The sequence below is a fragment of the Macrosteles quadrilineatus genome, unplaced genomic scaffold (genome assembly GCF_028750875.1).
Source record: "Macrosteles quadrilineatus isolate MER2022 unplaced genomic scaffold, UCM_ALF_1.0 Scaffold_7__1_contigs__length_78375512, whole genome shotgun sequence".
NCBI classification, from domain to species: domain Eukaryota; kingdom Metazoa; phylum Arthropoda; class Insecta; order Hemiptera; family Cicadellidae; genus Macrosteles; species Macrosteles quadrilineatus.
This window is the reverse complement of record NW_026542600.1, coordinates 56,753,709-56,770,607: the sequence shown is the minus strand read 5'-3', so window position 1 is coordinate 56,770,607 and position 16,899 is coordinate 56,753,709. Positions and strand designations below refer to the sequence as shown.

General features: G+C 32.1%; 1 protein-coding gene across 1 annotated transcript; it reads left to right on the top strand.

Annotated features, from left to right (window-relative positions):
- Positions 1–6,020: 6,020 nt before the first annotated feature.
- LOC128998333 (DDB1- and CUL4-associated factor 7) lies at positions 6,021–16,745 on the top strand. The gene is made up of 8 exons (XM_054424435.1): positions 6,021–6,143; positions 7,080–7,221; positions 8,527–8,625; positions 8,868–8,990; positions 9,696–9,819; positions 10,115–10,266; positions 12,021–12,138; positions 12,951–16,745. Exons 1-8 carry the CDS (start codon positions 6,037–6,039, stop codon positions 13,124–13,126), a joined length of 1,041 nt encoding a protein of 346 aa, XP_054280410.1. The 5' UTR covers positions 6,021–6,036; the 3' UTR covers positions 13,127–16,745.
- Positions 16,746–16,899: the final 154 nt, after the last annotated feature.

The window sequence follows — 16,899 nt, the reverse complement described above, 5'->3', positions numbered from 1 at the left end:
AGAGAGAAAATTCTTTATTTATTACACACTGTTTTGCAGCAAAGTAAACCTGGAGTTAAGATTGAGGAAACTGAAATAAACCTAAAGTCATGACTGAGGAAATTGAAAATAAACCTGAAGTAACCAGACTGAGGAAACTAGAAGTAAACCTGAATTTATGATCCTGATGATAATACCGTTTACTGAAAATATCGGAAGTAAACCTGATGACACGGAAAACCCGAAAGTGAACCTGATGATGATCCTGAAAAAAATCAAAAGTAAACCTGATTATTATAATTCAAAAAACAAAAAAGAATGTGATGATCATACAGACAGATCTGAAAGTAAACCTGAAGCCATGAAAAAGGAAATTGAACTTAATGTTATGGCAGAAAAATTTAAACTTGATGTTAAGACTATAATAATCTTTGTTAGTGAACATGAATGTATGACGAATAGTGATACTGATGATAATACTGAAAAAAAAACCGAAAGTGATCTTGATGATGATGCTAAAATAGTCTAAAGTGAACCTGATGATAACACTGAAAACCCAAAAAATGACCCTGATGATAATACTCGAAAATCTGAAAGCGAACCTAATGATGATATTGAAAAATCCAAAATTGTACGTGATGAAAACACTAAAAATGAACCCGATAATACCGTACCGAAAAAGCCAAAAGTGAAACTGATGGGAATACTAAAAAACGGAAGTTAACACAGGTTCATGTTTGAGGTTAACACTGACACAAATGCAGTGATTTTGTGCTCTCCAACAAAAGTGATTTTTAATTGTTGTCTTTGAGTATTTTTTTGGATGGAAGTATTGCAGTGATTGTTAAAGTTTTAAAGATTATTTTTGCTATATAAATTATAAACAATTTTGGTATTATTATTTTCCTCAAGTCTTTAAAGTTTATGGCCAAAGTTAACCTCATTTCAGGCATGGTTAAGTAGTGCTTAATTATTTTGATTTTGTTTTAAATAATTTGAAAATCAAATAAAAGTAAAATTTGTAAATCTGTAGCCTTTCAATTTCAATATTATTTTCAGATTTTGACAAATTATAATTATACATAGAAACCCTAGGACAGACTGAATACTGTAACAGCAAGTTTTACCATCAGAGGATCACAATTAATTGTTAAATGAAGAAAAAAATTTTAGTGCAAAGGAAGTGGTAGCTAAAAAAAGGTCAAAACATAATATTGAAGTAACTAACTAAATTCAGACCGGAATCTAATACCTCGTAAGACTATTGGGACACAAAATGTTGCCTTCTTAAAAGTATGTTGATGTGGTTTTATTCACCAAATATATTTCCTCAAATAATAGACTGAGGACAAATAAAGAAACAAAATTTGTTTATCATCAACTTTGCATTGGTTTAGAATAATTCCAGTTTTTAAAGATTATTTACCTATGTAAATACCGTGCATGCTCTTAGATAGACTACTAGCTCTGCTCTTGTCATTACAAGTGACTTACCATAATTATTGAAATGTAGAAAATCCACTAAAATACAAGAAGGATAGTTAATAAAATAAGGAGACCAAGAATCTTATATAGCAACTGATCTGAACACTAACTAGTATGCAATAGATTACTCACACAACTAACCTGTTTAATTGCTTCACTAGCCTAAACCTAGGTCAGGATTCTTATCTTTCCCAATTGATAAGTATTGTGTGTCCATTTCCTATAGCTAAATAGTTGTTAACTACAACCATTGACTAAGGTATATAAAGTCAATGCTACAACTGGTTGCTAACAGATGATATAATACTGCCACAAACATCTGTCCCAGAATAGGCCTATATTGTTGCAGCCTATAACTAAGACATATGTAAGGGTAATTTGTGTTGTAACTGCACTCTCTGACCACGATGGGCAAATTCTTGAATTGTATAATGTCAAAAATAAAATAAAAATATAAGGTTGTGGGAAATGAAACTTTGTTTTAAAAAAACAAATATTGAAAATTTTGTGAATGATTTTGACAAATGAAAATTGGGCTAAACTATAGCAAACACCAATCGATAACAAATTTTCATATTCATAACAACATTCATATTCATCATTTTGATAAAAATTTTCCAAAAATAAATGTTAGAAGTAACCCCCAAAGAATAAATTGGACTGATTGGGAAATAAAACATGAACGGACTAAGCTCATAGATAATTATAGACAAAAAAGGAGAAATAAAAATGTTTGTGTAAAATATAACTTAAAAATGCAAAAAAGGAAATACAGAAATCTTATAATACAAAAGAAAAAGCAATATTTTGAAAATATAATAAATAAATCAGAAGCAAAATATACAAAAGCTATTTGGCAATTGGTTAAAAAGGAACTGTACAGGAGCAATGATCAATCAAAAACAGAGCTATTTTTAAACCACCAAGGTAAATGTGTCACTGATCCATATAAAGTAGTCTACATACTGAATAATTTGTATGCTGACCTTGTAAAGAATATAATTATTCCTGAAATTAAAATGAATAAGAGAATAATAAATAGACCAATAACAAATGCAGTTTCAACTAATCATACTTTTAGGTTCAAAACCATTTCAGAAGAAGAGTTGATTCAAATAATAAATTCAATCAAAAGCAAATGGTCCACTGGGTGTGATGATATCCCAACAAAAATAATTAAAGATGCAAAGTGGGCGATTCTCAAACCACTTCTTCATGTTATAAATGCATCCCTCATTTCAGGTGTTTTTCCTTCTCAGTTAAAAATATCCAAAATAATTCCACTATATAAAAAAGGAAACGAAAATGAACCATCTAATTATAGGCCTCTTTCAATTCTACCTTCTTGGTCAAAATTCCTTGAAAAATACATGTTATTACAATTGACAGAATATTTTGAAAATAATAATTTGTTAGACACCGAACAGCATGGTTTTAGGCCAAACAAATCCTCTGTAACAGCTGTAATAGCCTTTGTTTAAAATTTGATTAACAAACTGGATGAAGGTAACCAATCAGTAGCTGCTTTTTTGGATTTAACAAAGGCTTTTGATAGTGTTTCCCATTCACTTTTATTAAAAAAATTAACTTTCTTTGGTATATCTGGTAAAGAATTAGCTTTGTTGGAATCCTATTTAACAGATCACCAACAATACGGTATGTAGAAATATCACACATTGAGAATAATGAAGCTTTTAAAATCAATTCAAAAACCAGATCTATCAACTATTCTGTACCACAAGGTTCTGTCCTTGGACCATTTTTGTTTCTTTGCTATTTGGGAAAGTTACCAAACTGTCTACATACACTTACAGCAAATAACCATTTCAGTATTTTTGCCGATGATATTAATTGAACAATCTCTGACGGAAATATTAATAAAGTTTTTTTCTGAAATTGGCACTGCAATCAATATAATTAATGACCAGCTAAATAGCTTAAATTTATTAATTAATCAAAATAAAATAACAATTATTAAATTTTCTTGCAGGAAGTCAAAATCTATTACTTCAACAGCGCCACCTTTCAACCTTTATGAAAATACTAATTTTTTAGGTTTAGCGTTGGACTGTTCTCTTAATTGGACAGTTCACGTTGATAAAGTCTGCTCTAAAATAAGTTCTGGGATTTTTGCTATAAAGAGACTGTCAACTTTCTGTGATTTGAAAACAATTAAATCGGTTTATTATTCAGTAATTCATTCACATACAACATATGGCATTGAAGTCTATGGCGCTACTTCAAAATTTTAACATGAATAAAATTTTATGTTTGCAAAATTTCCGATATGAAATAACTATGTTAAAACTTACTTAAGACACTCCTTGTAAAACTTATTTTTCAGAATTAGGGATAATGACATTTTACAGCCTTAATATTTTTAACACTATTCTCTATATAAAGAACATAATTGGCACATTATCAAAAAATCTCAACAAACACGAATATAATACTAGACAAAGACATGATTTTCAAATTACAAAACATAACAAAGAGTTTTTTTTTAAAGAAGTCAAGCTATACTGGGATTAACATTTTAACAACCTACCAATTTCAATTAAAAATAAAATAACCTCTGGCAATTTTAAAAATGTTTTAAAATCTTTTCTAATTGAAGGTGCATTTTATAGTTTTAATGAATTCCATATAAAAACTAAGCAACACTATGATAGTCATTAAGTTTAGTAATAGTTTTATATTGACACCATTTATGTATACATAATATTGTATATAAAAATGAATAAAGATTATTTTGATTTTATGTTATTTGATTAGACCTAAAAGTGAACTGTGCCTGTATGCTGACAATGCTAATTTAATGATTTCCTCTCCTACACTGGAACAAACGGAAATTTCTGCTTTCCTAGAACTTGGAAATTTGGGCAGTTATCTGGTGTGCCAAAACCTAAAATTAAATAACAAAAAAAAACAAATTTTATCACATTTAAAACACCACAAAATAAAAATTCCAATCACCCAATAATAATGTATGACTCACAACTTATTGAGCAAAAGACCAGCACAAACTTTTTGGGTCTAACAATAGATTAAAATTTGAATTGGAATGATCATACAAAAAAAAATAGTTTCAAAAGTCAACTCTGGAATTTTTGCCCTTTCAAAAATGTCTGTGTACTGTGATGTCAAAACTTTGCAAAACATTTACTATGCATATATCCATTCACATATTTTCTTTGGTATCTGTCTATATGGAGCAACAACTCAAATCAATCTAGATAAAATATTAAAACATCAAAAAAGAGCAGTGAGAGTAATGCTCAGACTAAATTCTGATGTCTCTGCAAAAGAGCACTTTAAACCGCTAAACATGCTAACTGTTTATGGGCAATATATTTATGATTCAATTTTAATTTTTTTAAATAAAACCTCATCCGATGTATCCAGTCTACCGGTTCACCGATATGAAACGGAAAAAAAATCAGATTTTGCAAAATATGCACAGATTAAACTTTTATGAAAAAAAACCATCATTTGCTGGCAAAAGTTTTTTTTTAACATATCCCCGGAGGAATGAGAAATGAAAAGATCCAAAAAAGTTTAAAACAAAACAAAAACATTTCATAATAAACATGGCAATTTATTCTCAAGAAGAATTTTTCCACCTCCTTCAAGAATACTAGATATTAAGAAGGCATCTGTATGGGGAAATGTATTTTTTAATTTAAAATTTATTTTTAATCTGTATTTTATATTTTGATAATTGTAATCTTTGACACTATTCAAATGCTGTATTATGTATACTTCTCAATTAATAAAGAAATTGAAATTGAAAATTGAACCTGATGATGACACTGAAAAAACCGAAATTAAAACCTGATGATGGTCCTAAAAGAACGAAAGCGAACCTAATGGTGATACTGAAAAATCCAAAAGTGAACCTGATTATCATAATGAAAAACCCCGAAAAAAGAACCCGATGATTATACTAAAAAAACCAAAAAGAAACCTGATAATGAAGTGAACCTGCTGATGAAACTGTAAAATCCTAAATTGAACTTGATGATAATAGTTAACTGAAAAAAAACTAAAGTGAACCTGACATTAAGAATGAGAAAACCTAAACTAAACTTGAAAAGTTTACAACTGAGGAAACTGAACGTAAACTTTAATTTACAAATAATTATTTTACAATTCTCATTCAGTTGTAACCTTAAGTTTTTGTACCAAAGTAACTTAAACACACACTCCTTGCATCAGTCTCAAACTATGATGACATTTTTCTTTTGCATATTGAATACATTCAATTTCAGTAGAATGTTAATGATGTTGAGGTGCGTGTACTATTGATCATTTTAGCTAAAGTTTCAGATTTTTTAATACCATTAAGAGTCTTAGAACAATTACATATCTTAGTGAAAATGTTTGTTTATTACTTTTAGTATAGTGTAAAAATTAAGTTTATTTTTCAAAATCACTTGATACTTATTCCTGTAAAACTGGTTACATGTTTGGTTTCAACTCAGGACACACTAAGATGAATGAGGTCCTCAATAGTTTTCATAAACTGATTTTTCTCCCATCTGTTTTTTAGAACCCTTAAGTCGATTGACGATGGCGGTGCACAATGCAACTCCAAAACGAAAAGAGATTTACAAGTACGAGGCCCCCTGGCCTCTCTACAGCATGAACTGGTCTGTTCGGCCTGATAAACGATTTAGGTAAGTAATCAGATACAGTTTTGTTTAAGTTGATACTACAAGGAACGTGACACTTACCTGTTTAGTCTCCCGCCATTCTGTGCGGGAGTTAAATATTACACAATGTTTTTGTCTTGTAGTTTTAACATAACATTTAAATTTTATTGAATTACTGAATTGATTTTGAACAACCACATAGATATTTTATTGACATGAATGAAGCTTAATATTGCAATCTTAATATCTGTGTGATTCTTTATTGCAGAATAGATCTATGGTGTAAAGTGTTTCATAATACAGGGTCTCCAAAAATGAATACCAGGATTTTGATTGGCCTTTTCTTGGGGACTATTAACAATAATTAAACAATTTGTGATATTGAAGGGAAAAGAACAAAGTTTTTCATACCTTTTGGCCATCAATCTCATTAAGCATAACAATAGCAAAGTCTGCCCACTTAGGGTGATAGGTGGGTTTAATATGATGTCTTAACTGAATGTCGAAGGTTTAAAAAAGTAGAAAGTTGAATAAGTGTGAACGATGGCATTAAACTATAAATATTCCATACAGTATTCCCATTAAAGATTATCTTAAAGCGAAACTATTTTAAACTTAAGATAAAAAGATTTAAAATACATCTATTATTTAGATCCCTTAATCAAGCTTTCTTTTTAAAACATGTCTCAATCAATTGTTGTGAACAATAAACTGAATGGCTATGTTACCAATCTCACAATAATGAAGCTTGGTCCTCGATTGTAAAAGAAGTTTTATCACAAGTGTACTTTCATATTAAAGTTAAAAGATCAAAAGTTTCCAAATAGCCTATTCTATATAAGATAGCAAAAGCCTACATAATATTATTTAAGTAGGCAGACTAAATAGACAGACTCTCCTAAAATTTCTCAAAGGTTTTTTGTGTGACTAAAATTGATTTGTGTTTCAATTGGTTTCAAGGTTGGCTTTGGGAAGTTTCGTCGAAGAGTACAACAACAAAGTTCTAATAGTTTCATTAGATGAAGACACATCTGATTTCAGTGCTAAAAGCACTTTTGATCATCCGTATCCAACCACAAAAATTATGTGGATACCAGATAGTGTGAGTATATTTAATTTATAAGACCAGCATTTAGACCGCCGCTCCCCCACAAACATCTTTAAAAATGTCCATACCATGTACAGACACCAAATTAAAATAAAAAAAATATTATTTTAGTATCTTTGAATTTATTATTTTTTTTTAAGTATTCCAATAATTACATTTAGTTAAAACACATTAAAGTAAGGGAAAGAGGATACACTCCATGGTAGACTTAAATGGTGTCTAGGGCAAAGGCCAACACCACTCCCCTTGCCGGTGTTGCTTTTTATGAGCACAACAATTAAGAGCTTATGATCTTAGTTAGCCATGTAAAGCATGTAGCCCTTCAAGTGACACCTCATTTTGAAGTATTTACAAAAACTTAAAGAAGGGTGAAAACACTGAAAACTAGAGGTCGCTATCTTTTCTCTATCCAAAATGATAGCCCGTCAAATGTTGTGGAAAATCAATGGTAAAATATTGGTTCGTAATGGTAATATTGGCTACCATTTTGGATAGAGAAGAGATAGCGACCTCTAGTTTTCAGTTTTCACCCAGTGCAGACTATGGTTTTCTCCATTCTTTAAGTTTTTGTAAACACCTCAAAACGAAGTGTCACTAAATAAGGGTTTAATTTTAAAAATTTTGAGTGTCCCCCAAAAGGGGGGATTTGGGGGGAAACTAAAAATTGTTCAATAGAAACCCCCATCACGTGACACCTCATTTTGAAGTGTTTACAAATACTTACAGAATGGTGAAAACCAGAGTTCGCTATCTCTTCTCTATCTAAAATGGTAGCCAATATTACCATTACAATCCAATTTTACCATTGATTTTCCACAACATTTGACGGGCTACCATTTTGGATAGAGAAGAGATAGCGATCTCTAGTTTTCACCATTCTTTTAAGTTTTTGTAAACACTTCAAAATGAGGTGTCACTTGAAGGGGGTTTACATTTAAAATATTTGAGTTGCCCCCCAAATCCCCCCTTTTGGGGGGACACTTAAATATTTCAAAATCATAAAATGAAACTTCCTGCTAAGATTGCACGACCACCAAAAGAATATCTCTGTATATTTACTTGGAAAAATATTAGAGGCGGGTCTTGACTTTTTATTCACCCTGTATAATATGACCTCTGGTTTTTTTTCTGTGGTATGACATGCTGCAATTTCACCTTGATTCTGCCTTGTGCCAGACCCAAGTTACCCCCTTGTCCTGATCCCCATCAACATCACAAAATATTATATGATGATAAAGATCTGTGAAATTCATTTCAAGTGGAACAGACGCCTTAAGCATGTGTTTTATGATGTTGCAGAAAGGGGTGTTCCCAGATCTACTGGCTACTAGTGGAGACTACTTGAGAGTTTGGAGAGCTGGAGAACCAGAGACTAGATTAGAGTGTGTTCTAAACAATGTGAGTTGTTACTATCACAAGACATTTAGCAAAGTTTTAAATTATTTATAGAATTGTTGATACAATTCCTATCATATTTCATTATTTTCTTTAGTAGGACGTCAAAACTCATTTAATCAGTCTGTTAAGGCTGGATTCTGTTAACTTGATCTATATTACACTCTGCTAATTTTATTTTTTTGACTAGCAACAAAATTCATGCATAAAATTGAAATAGGTAATCTTAAATGGTTTGTTCATAGAATAAAAATTCAGACTTCTGTGCACCGTTGACATCCTTTGACTGGAACGAGGTCGACCCAAATCTTATTGGAACATCAAGCATAGATACAACATGTACAATTTGGGGTCTGGAAACAGCCCAGGTAATAACCAGCATACGTAAAGTTTTCCATCTACTAAATTAAAAAGCTGTTGGACGGTTTTATTGCTTTTATAGTTTCTCTGTCTTTCACTCCATCGTCCCATCCTCCAATTTACCCCAATGAAAGGTGAAAGACTGGCATTGGTCCATACTTGGCCGAGAACAAGCCTTTGGTGTTGTGAATTCAAAAGTTTGGCAACAATTAAAGGTAAATCGTTTGTCCATTTAAGCTGTCATGAACAAAAAAAAAAGTTCATATATATATTTTTTAATTCAAATCAATTTAAAGGTATTGAATTCACTTCTAAATTAATGGAAATTGATTGCGGTGAATAAGGTATAAGAGTGCCTTCAAGGGTGAAGCCATTAACAGAGCTTGTTGACTGAATAGGTAAAAAAAAGCTTTTGAGGGTAATTCAATGGGTCAACAAATATGGGTCTTTGAAATGAGTTTAGAAGCATTATGAGTTATAATTATGCCTTCCTATTGTTTTTAGTGACCTCTTATGAGGAAGCTTACCAACTTTCACATGACTCCATGTTTACACCAAAAAGTAAATCACTTGCTGCACCCCTTTTCAATATGATTGCTTGAATGCTTCATCGTCTTACATTGAATTCCCCGTCTATTCCACTTTCTATTCCACTTCTATTTGCTATCCCAGATGGTTAAAAATTAAATGTTTCGTATTTTTTCATCCAACAGATTGTAGGGCGTGTGAACCTAGTTGCAGGCCATGTTAAGACTCAACTCATCGCCCATGACAAGGAAGTGTATGATATCGCCTTCAGTCGAGCCGGAGGGGGCAGGGATATGTTTGCCTCTGTCGGTAAGTCAAACAGCCACTCACTCTATAAGAACTTAATGTAAGAGAGGTAAAATTTAAATGTTTAACTAACCCTCCATGACACTTTTCCGACCCTCCTTTGTCACACGTAGAAAGACATTGCTACGGTTCGATCATGACACAGTCCAGTCCAAATAAAACTAGTCGCCTGTGACTAATATGATTGACGACATAAGGAACATAAAAACCTATTTATTACTGCTATAAATCAACCCTGGAGACAATATTGACTATGAATTTAAAAAATGCAATAATGAGATTTTTGATGGAACTATAGGTGCGGACGGGTCAGTACGGATGTTTGACTTGCGCCATTTGGAACATTCAACAATCATCTATGAGGACCCGCAACACACTCCTTTGCTGCGGCTGGCTTGGAACAAACAAGACCCGAACTATCTAGCCACAGTAGCCATGGATGCCTGCGAGGTAAGACGGGTGACTAGTATATCTGTATGATGGTATTTGATGTTGCGTAAAGGAAGAGGATATTTCTGCCGATTGTGTTGATATACAGTAACCAGCCGGTTCTACTTTCCCACACTCTGCAGAAACACTGTGACCTTGAACGTGGCACATCACGCTTCCCGTGCTAAAACACGTATATTTATTTTTCATAAAACATAAATATTGTTCAAATTCACCATATACTGTTTTTAGTTTTACACACTGCAAACTTAGCCTTCAAGGTCCTACCGTGTATTACAATAAGACATGATAATGAAAAAGATCAATCCACTAATGATTGTAAAGCAGTCCGTCTCTTTGGTCTGACAAATCAAAGCTCAGTCTACTGACAGCTGGGATGACTGCATTACACAACTTTGCAACAGATTGGCCTTAACCACCTGTCTCTTAACAAGCACAGCTGGGATGACCACATTACACAACTTTGCAACAGATTGGCCTTAACCACCTGTCTCTTAACAAGCACAGCTGGGATGACCACATTACACTACTTTGTAACAGATTGGCCTTAACCACCTGTCTCTTGACAAGCACAGCTGGGATGACCACATTACACTACTTTGTAACAGATTGGCCTTAACCACCTGTCTCTTAACAAGCACAGCTGGGATGACCACATTTCACAACTTTGTAACAGATTGGCCTTAACCACCTGTCTCTTATCAAGCACAGCTGGGATGACCACATTACACAACTTTGTAACAGATTGGCCTTAACCACCTGTCTCTTATCAAGTACAGCTGGGATGACCACATTACACAACTTTGTAACAGATTGGCCTTAACCACCTGTCTCTTATCAAGCACAGCTGGGATGACCACATTACACAACTTTGTAACAGATTGGCCTTAACCACCTGTCTCTTATCAAGCACAGCTGGGATGACCACATTACACAACTTTGTAACAAATTGGCCTTAACCACCTGTCTCTTATCAAGCACAGCTGGGATGACCACATTACACAACTTTGTAACAGATTGGCCTTAACCACCTGTCTCTTGAGAAATTTGTAACATTATATAAACTCTCTATCACTTTCTTTACAGTTGACAAAGTCCCCCTGGGAACAAAATATTGTATGCCTTATGGCTTCTTTGTTTGAAGTTCATTGTTGGTGATGGTGAGTTAATGTTGTTCAAAGGTTTATTGCGGACATTTTCCATCACGAATGTAAAAAACAATACACAACGTTTCGGGATCTGGAATCTGATCCCGTCTTCAGGTGAAAAAAACTTAACTAACACATTACAACTAACAATACACAAACGCCCAACCTAAGTTGGAATACACTACCGAGGGTAGTAGTCAAAAAATGTATGCACTGTATAGCAGTCAAGTCATGATATTGCATGTTGTATCATGACTTGACTGCTATACAGTGCATATATTTTTTGACTACTACCCTCGGTAGTGTATTCCAACTTAGGTTGGGCGTTTGTGTATTGTTAGTTGTAATGTGTTAGTTAAGTTTTTTTCACCTGAAGACGGGATCAGATTCCAGATCCCGAAACGTTGTGTATTGTTTTTTACATTCGTGATGGAAAATGTCCGCAATAAACCTTTGAACAACCTTATGGCTTAATGTACTTCTAAAAGGTAAGCTAGCAGCTATCCGTTTTATTCTACAGTTCAAAATGTCTCCTGAGAAAGCTTATGTGTGAGTTATAATACTTAACTTTATTATGTTAGGAAATTCAGTAAACTTTTGTTTTAGGTTATAATTTTGGACGTTCGGGTACCATGTACTCCTGTAGCAAGACTAAACAATCATAGAGCATGTGTAAATGGCATCGCATGGGCTCCACATTCATCCTGCCATATTTGTACTGCAGGTGAGTTTGTTCCTCTTTGTATAAGACTTGCCAGTCAATATTTCAAATGCATCACATTTTGGTGTGGACTAAGCACATTTCTATAATTATAATTCTCAAATTAGTGTAACAAACACATATATTATATTTTGTATATAGATTTTGTTGTTAAATAAATTTTTAAAAAATTGGGGGATCTACTACCATCTTTGTTAAGCCCTGTTTTATTCAAGCACCAATCTAGTGTTGGGAGTTATATTATTGGCATCACATATCATAATAATTGCTGTTACTGTTATTTATGATAGATATTGAACACAAAATTAATGATTAAAAAAAAATATTGTAAAGTGAGTTGACCTTAAAAGAGGGACCCACCTTAACCAAAAATGTAATCAAGATCATAAAAATTCTAAGTGAATTACTTGGATAATTTACTGAAGGAAAACGCAGACAGTTTTACTTTAAAACTAGTAAGATTAGCTTACACTCATAATTTAAATACAATATTTTTCAATTATTTTATGCACAATATACATAAATATTTAATTATAAATATAAATATTTGTAAGGTTAGTTTTTGAATCTGTATTTAGTATCATCTTATTTTTCTTTAGCTAATAATTGTTGGGCATTTTTATTATAATTATTTTAGGAATTAATCATCTTCTATAATCTGAGACTGTTGTGGCCTCACATGCATCATATAGTGAAAGGTCTGCAGGTCAAACTACAATTTTGGATTTTACGTTCTACCATCACTTCCTCATTTGTTGGTTTAATTGATCAAGAAATACTTATAACATTGATTCAATTTTCCTATTTTCTTCCAGGGGATGACCACCAAGCCCTTATCTGGGACATTCAACAGATGCCGAGAGCCATTGAGGATCCAATCCTCGCCTATACGGCTGCCGAGGGAGAGATCAACCAGATACAGTGGGGAGCGACGCAGCCCGATTGGATCGCTATCTGCTACAACAAAGCCCTCGAGATCCTCAGAGTGTAAAACCTTTCACCTCTCCTGTCCAAGCTAGTGATTTCATAGTTAAATAATTTATAGCCGTTCCTATTTTTAGAAAAAAAAACTGTACATAGACCGTGAACTATTTACTACACAATGTGCTGCTTAAAGTGGTCAACTTTGATTTGTATCGTATAGACTTATTCGCGGTCAATTGGAAATTGACCAGACATTCGGTCGGAGTCAATACTAAAGAGTAAAATGAATGTACAGTGTACGTATCGATAAATACGTTTGTGTTCTTCGTTTAGAAACTATTTATTTAGGTACGTGGATTTTATTGATGTGAAATTTTCGGTCAAAATTGGAGGTTAGTTAAACTGTGATTTATTTACCATGACAAAAAGTCTGCTTTTCAAATTGAATTTTACTGTAACGAATTTTACTATGAGTGAAGATTTATACAAGTAGAGGATGATAGAGACCTTTAATTCTTCTGTTAGGTTTTGTTGTTCAAGTCCACTTATATTCACCTCCTTTTGAAGTTCATCTAAAAGTGATCTTAAAAATCATTAAATATTAACAAAACACATAGGTACTGTAGTGTGTTTTGAATAACTACGTAAAGTGCACAATGATCAATATTAATAGTTATCCTGAATGGTTACTGTACAATTACTCGTACTCTTATTTTTAATGTACTGATTTTTATGGTGTGTGGTAAACAAGACTTTGTGTATCTTCAATTCAAAATTAATAATTTATTTGTGTTTTAGATAGGCTAAGTTTGTTCTAGTATTACCAATAATGTTTGTAACTGTGTTTTCTGTTAAATAAGTTTTGTATTGTTAAACATTTTTTGTCAGTGTTTATTTTTTTTTTTTTTTATTAAACCTACCATGGTATGAGTGGAATGAAGTTCTTTGTTGAATATGGATCAAAACAGTACAGTTTGAAATTGTCACAACTTAAAAATAATGGCAAAGTTTCATAAAAAGTCTTTGTAAGAATATACAAATAATTAAGAATATACATAAAAATATACACAAATTGTAAGAAGATCCTTTATTATTCAAAATAACATGGATTTTTTATATTAGTATGAAATTAGTATTCATATTAGTATGAATTGGTGATGTATCAATTATCATATATTGTTATTTACTCTTTTTTCCATTAAAAAATACTTAAACTAATATTGTAATCCAACCAACATTTTGGCAGTTCTATGTTACAACTGTTATTTAGATGCAATAATAAAATTCATCAACATCTTTGAAAAATGTCTTCAGACATTTATATTTATAAGTATCTGCTTGATTAAAATATTCCATGGTCAAATGTTGTTGGAAATAATTTTGAAATTTTATTATAAAATCAAAAACCTTTGAATGTACTTTTAAATTTTATACTTTTTATTTCTATATTATCTACTATTATTGTTGTATATAATGGAATGTAATTCTGTATACTTGTAATCACTTTAAACACCATTTAATGTAGTTTTTGTCTTGAACTGTGAGTTGTATAAGGTGTATCTTTACATTTATTGTATTTTTTTTTTAAATTGGTTGTATAAATATTAATTGTTATTTTTTACCGCAGTTGTTATGGTTTGTTGTTTGAATACAAAAATTCAATAATAAACTCGTATTTTGTAAAAATAATGAAACGAAAATGAAGTTTTAAAATAAAAATTATTCTGCTGCTTTTGCAATTGAAGTTCCAGGCACATGTAATGGTGCTTATAATTTTTTTTTAACACCAGATTCAAAATGGCTGACTGAGCCACTGTGAAAGGGGGACGAGATAACATGCAAGGCCAAGCAAGTCATAGATCACTCTCTTTCAAAGCCCAACTAACAGACAACTGGAAATGTGAGGTGACTTGGAAATGGAAAATAAAGTACAAACAATATCAAATTTCACATGGAAGTTCAATTTAGCCCTTGGGGTACATTGATTATCAATAATTTACTTTGACATACCATAAAATTGTGGTATGCACAAACCTTCACCTTTGAATTAGGGAAAGAAGATGAACTTGTTTCTTCTTATATTAAGGATCAATGCATTAATGTAAATCTGGCCAAATACATTACTTAGTAACTTAAGTTTAAGATTAAAAATTGTTCTGCTGCTTTTGCATTGGAGTTCCAAGCACATGTAATGGTGCTTATCAGTGTTTTGTTCAAACAGTAGATTCATGATGGCTGGCAGGACCACTGCAAAAGGGGGACGAGACACGATGCCAAGCAATCGTTAAAAAACTGTGCTACCACAAAATGAAGTTATGTTATGTTATGTACCAAGTGTTATGTTGGGAACAATGGAATCATGTGTTCCCTGGCAATATCTTCCCAGCATATACAAAAGTTGAAACGCTATTTTATGATTTGCATAAACTGAGAACCCGCGTTGCCATTACCATAATCCGCTGGGCTTGGGTCGTCTAAAGGTCGACCATCTTGTTCTGTTGCTAGGACTGATATGAAAGGCACTTGACTGGGTTGTCTTCAGTTCCATCTATTGTGGATGAGAGCCTTGTGTGTAATCTCAGTCAGTCAAGGTTGAATGTTCTGTTTGAAAATAAAAACCCCTGCCGTAGAAATCCTGGAGACAAAGTGAAGAATAGAATAGAATTCAAACTATTTTGATCGGCTTTTTACTAAAATATTTCCATAAACAAGACATATTTATTGCCCATTTAAATAACATTAAATATAATGATTACTTAGGTATGCTGCTATGGGGAAGGTAAAAAGTGTTTTTTGGCCAAATGTTAATAGTGTAGGATGAAATAAAGAAAAAGCCAAATTCGATTGACATGCATCCATAAGCAGGCAAACTACAACAGTTTTATTTATCTTCAAAAGAATAACATGGGAATGAACAGTTTTTTGAAATTTTCTGTTTAACCTTAAATTGCACAACTCTTCAATGTACAAAAGTATTTGATTTTTTATTATCTACATGATAGTTGTAGTTAAAATCTAGCATAATGTTTTAAGGATAATAATTTGAGAAAACCTATTTTTGTAAATTCTATAATACTCCAATTTTGCTGGTTAGTGAACTCATTTGAGTTTATTCCGCCCTACACCTTCAAGCCAAATTTAATCAAAATAGAACCAAAATTACTCAGTTATCTTCTTCACCGACACACTCAAAAAATATGTGAATAAATAGTGTTTTTGGCCTTCTAAATGAACATCATAATTAAAAAGTGAATCGGTCCCAGGTGTAGATCTTACTGAGCCACCTGCGGTAATTGCTACTACTTCCCGATAGGGAAATTCGCTGAAATACAAGCTGATGAGCACCATTACTGCCTTACACTATTAGCCTGGAATTTTTATAAATTTTAAGATTCCCAATAGTGAGAAATAGTCTACATATAATTTTCGTTTAAGTATTTTTACAAGATCTAAAAAAATAATTTAGTAAGTTCTATGACTCTTGTTGGTGTTGAGTAAAACTAAAAAAATGTATGTAATAATTTGTCAGAAAGTAGCCGACACAAATAAGTTTGTAATAGTATTTAATCCTTGAACAATGTTGCTTAGCTTTCAATTTTCTGTTTTCTGTATAAACAAGACACAATGTTCATTTAAATAACACAAAGTTTTATACATATTCAATGTGAAAGAGAATTACAGTTTTATCAGTATATCTAGTATGTTATTTCACCAATTGTTTTATGCACCTTTTTAAGTCATAAGTCATAAGTATTTTATTGCCTAAAACATTCTTCATTACAAAGGCAATGGTGAACAGATGCATGGTCAATTAATAAGTTATAAAAACTAAAAGTAAAA

What these genes read in the sequence shown, in the direction of transcription:
- LOC128998333 (XM_054424435.1), top strand. Translation starts at nt 6,037, where the DNA reads ATGGCGGTGCACAATGCAACTCCAAAACGAAAAGAGATTTACAAGTAC. An exon ending in TTATGTGGATACCAGATAGT is followed by an intron (nt 7,222 to 8,526) that starts GTGAGTATATTT and finishes ATGATGTTGCAG; the next exon opens with AAAGGGGTGTTCCCAGATCT. An exon ending in TAGAGTGTGTTCTAAACAAT is followed by an intron (nt 8,626 to 8,867) that starts GTGAGTTGTTAC and finishes GTTTGTTCATAG; the next exon opens with AATAAAAATTCAGACTTCTG.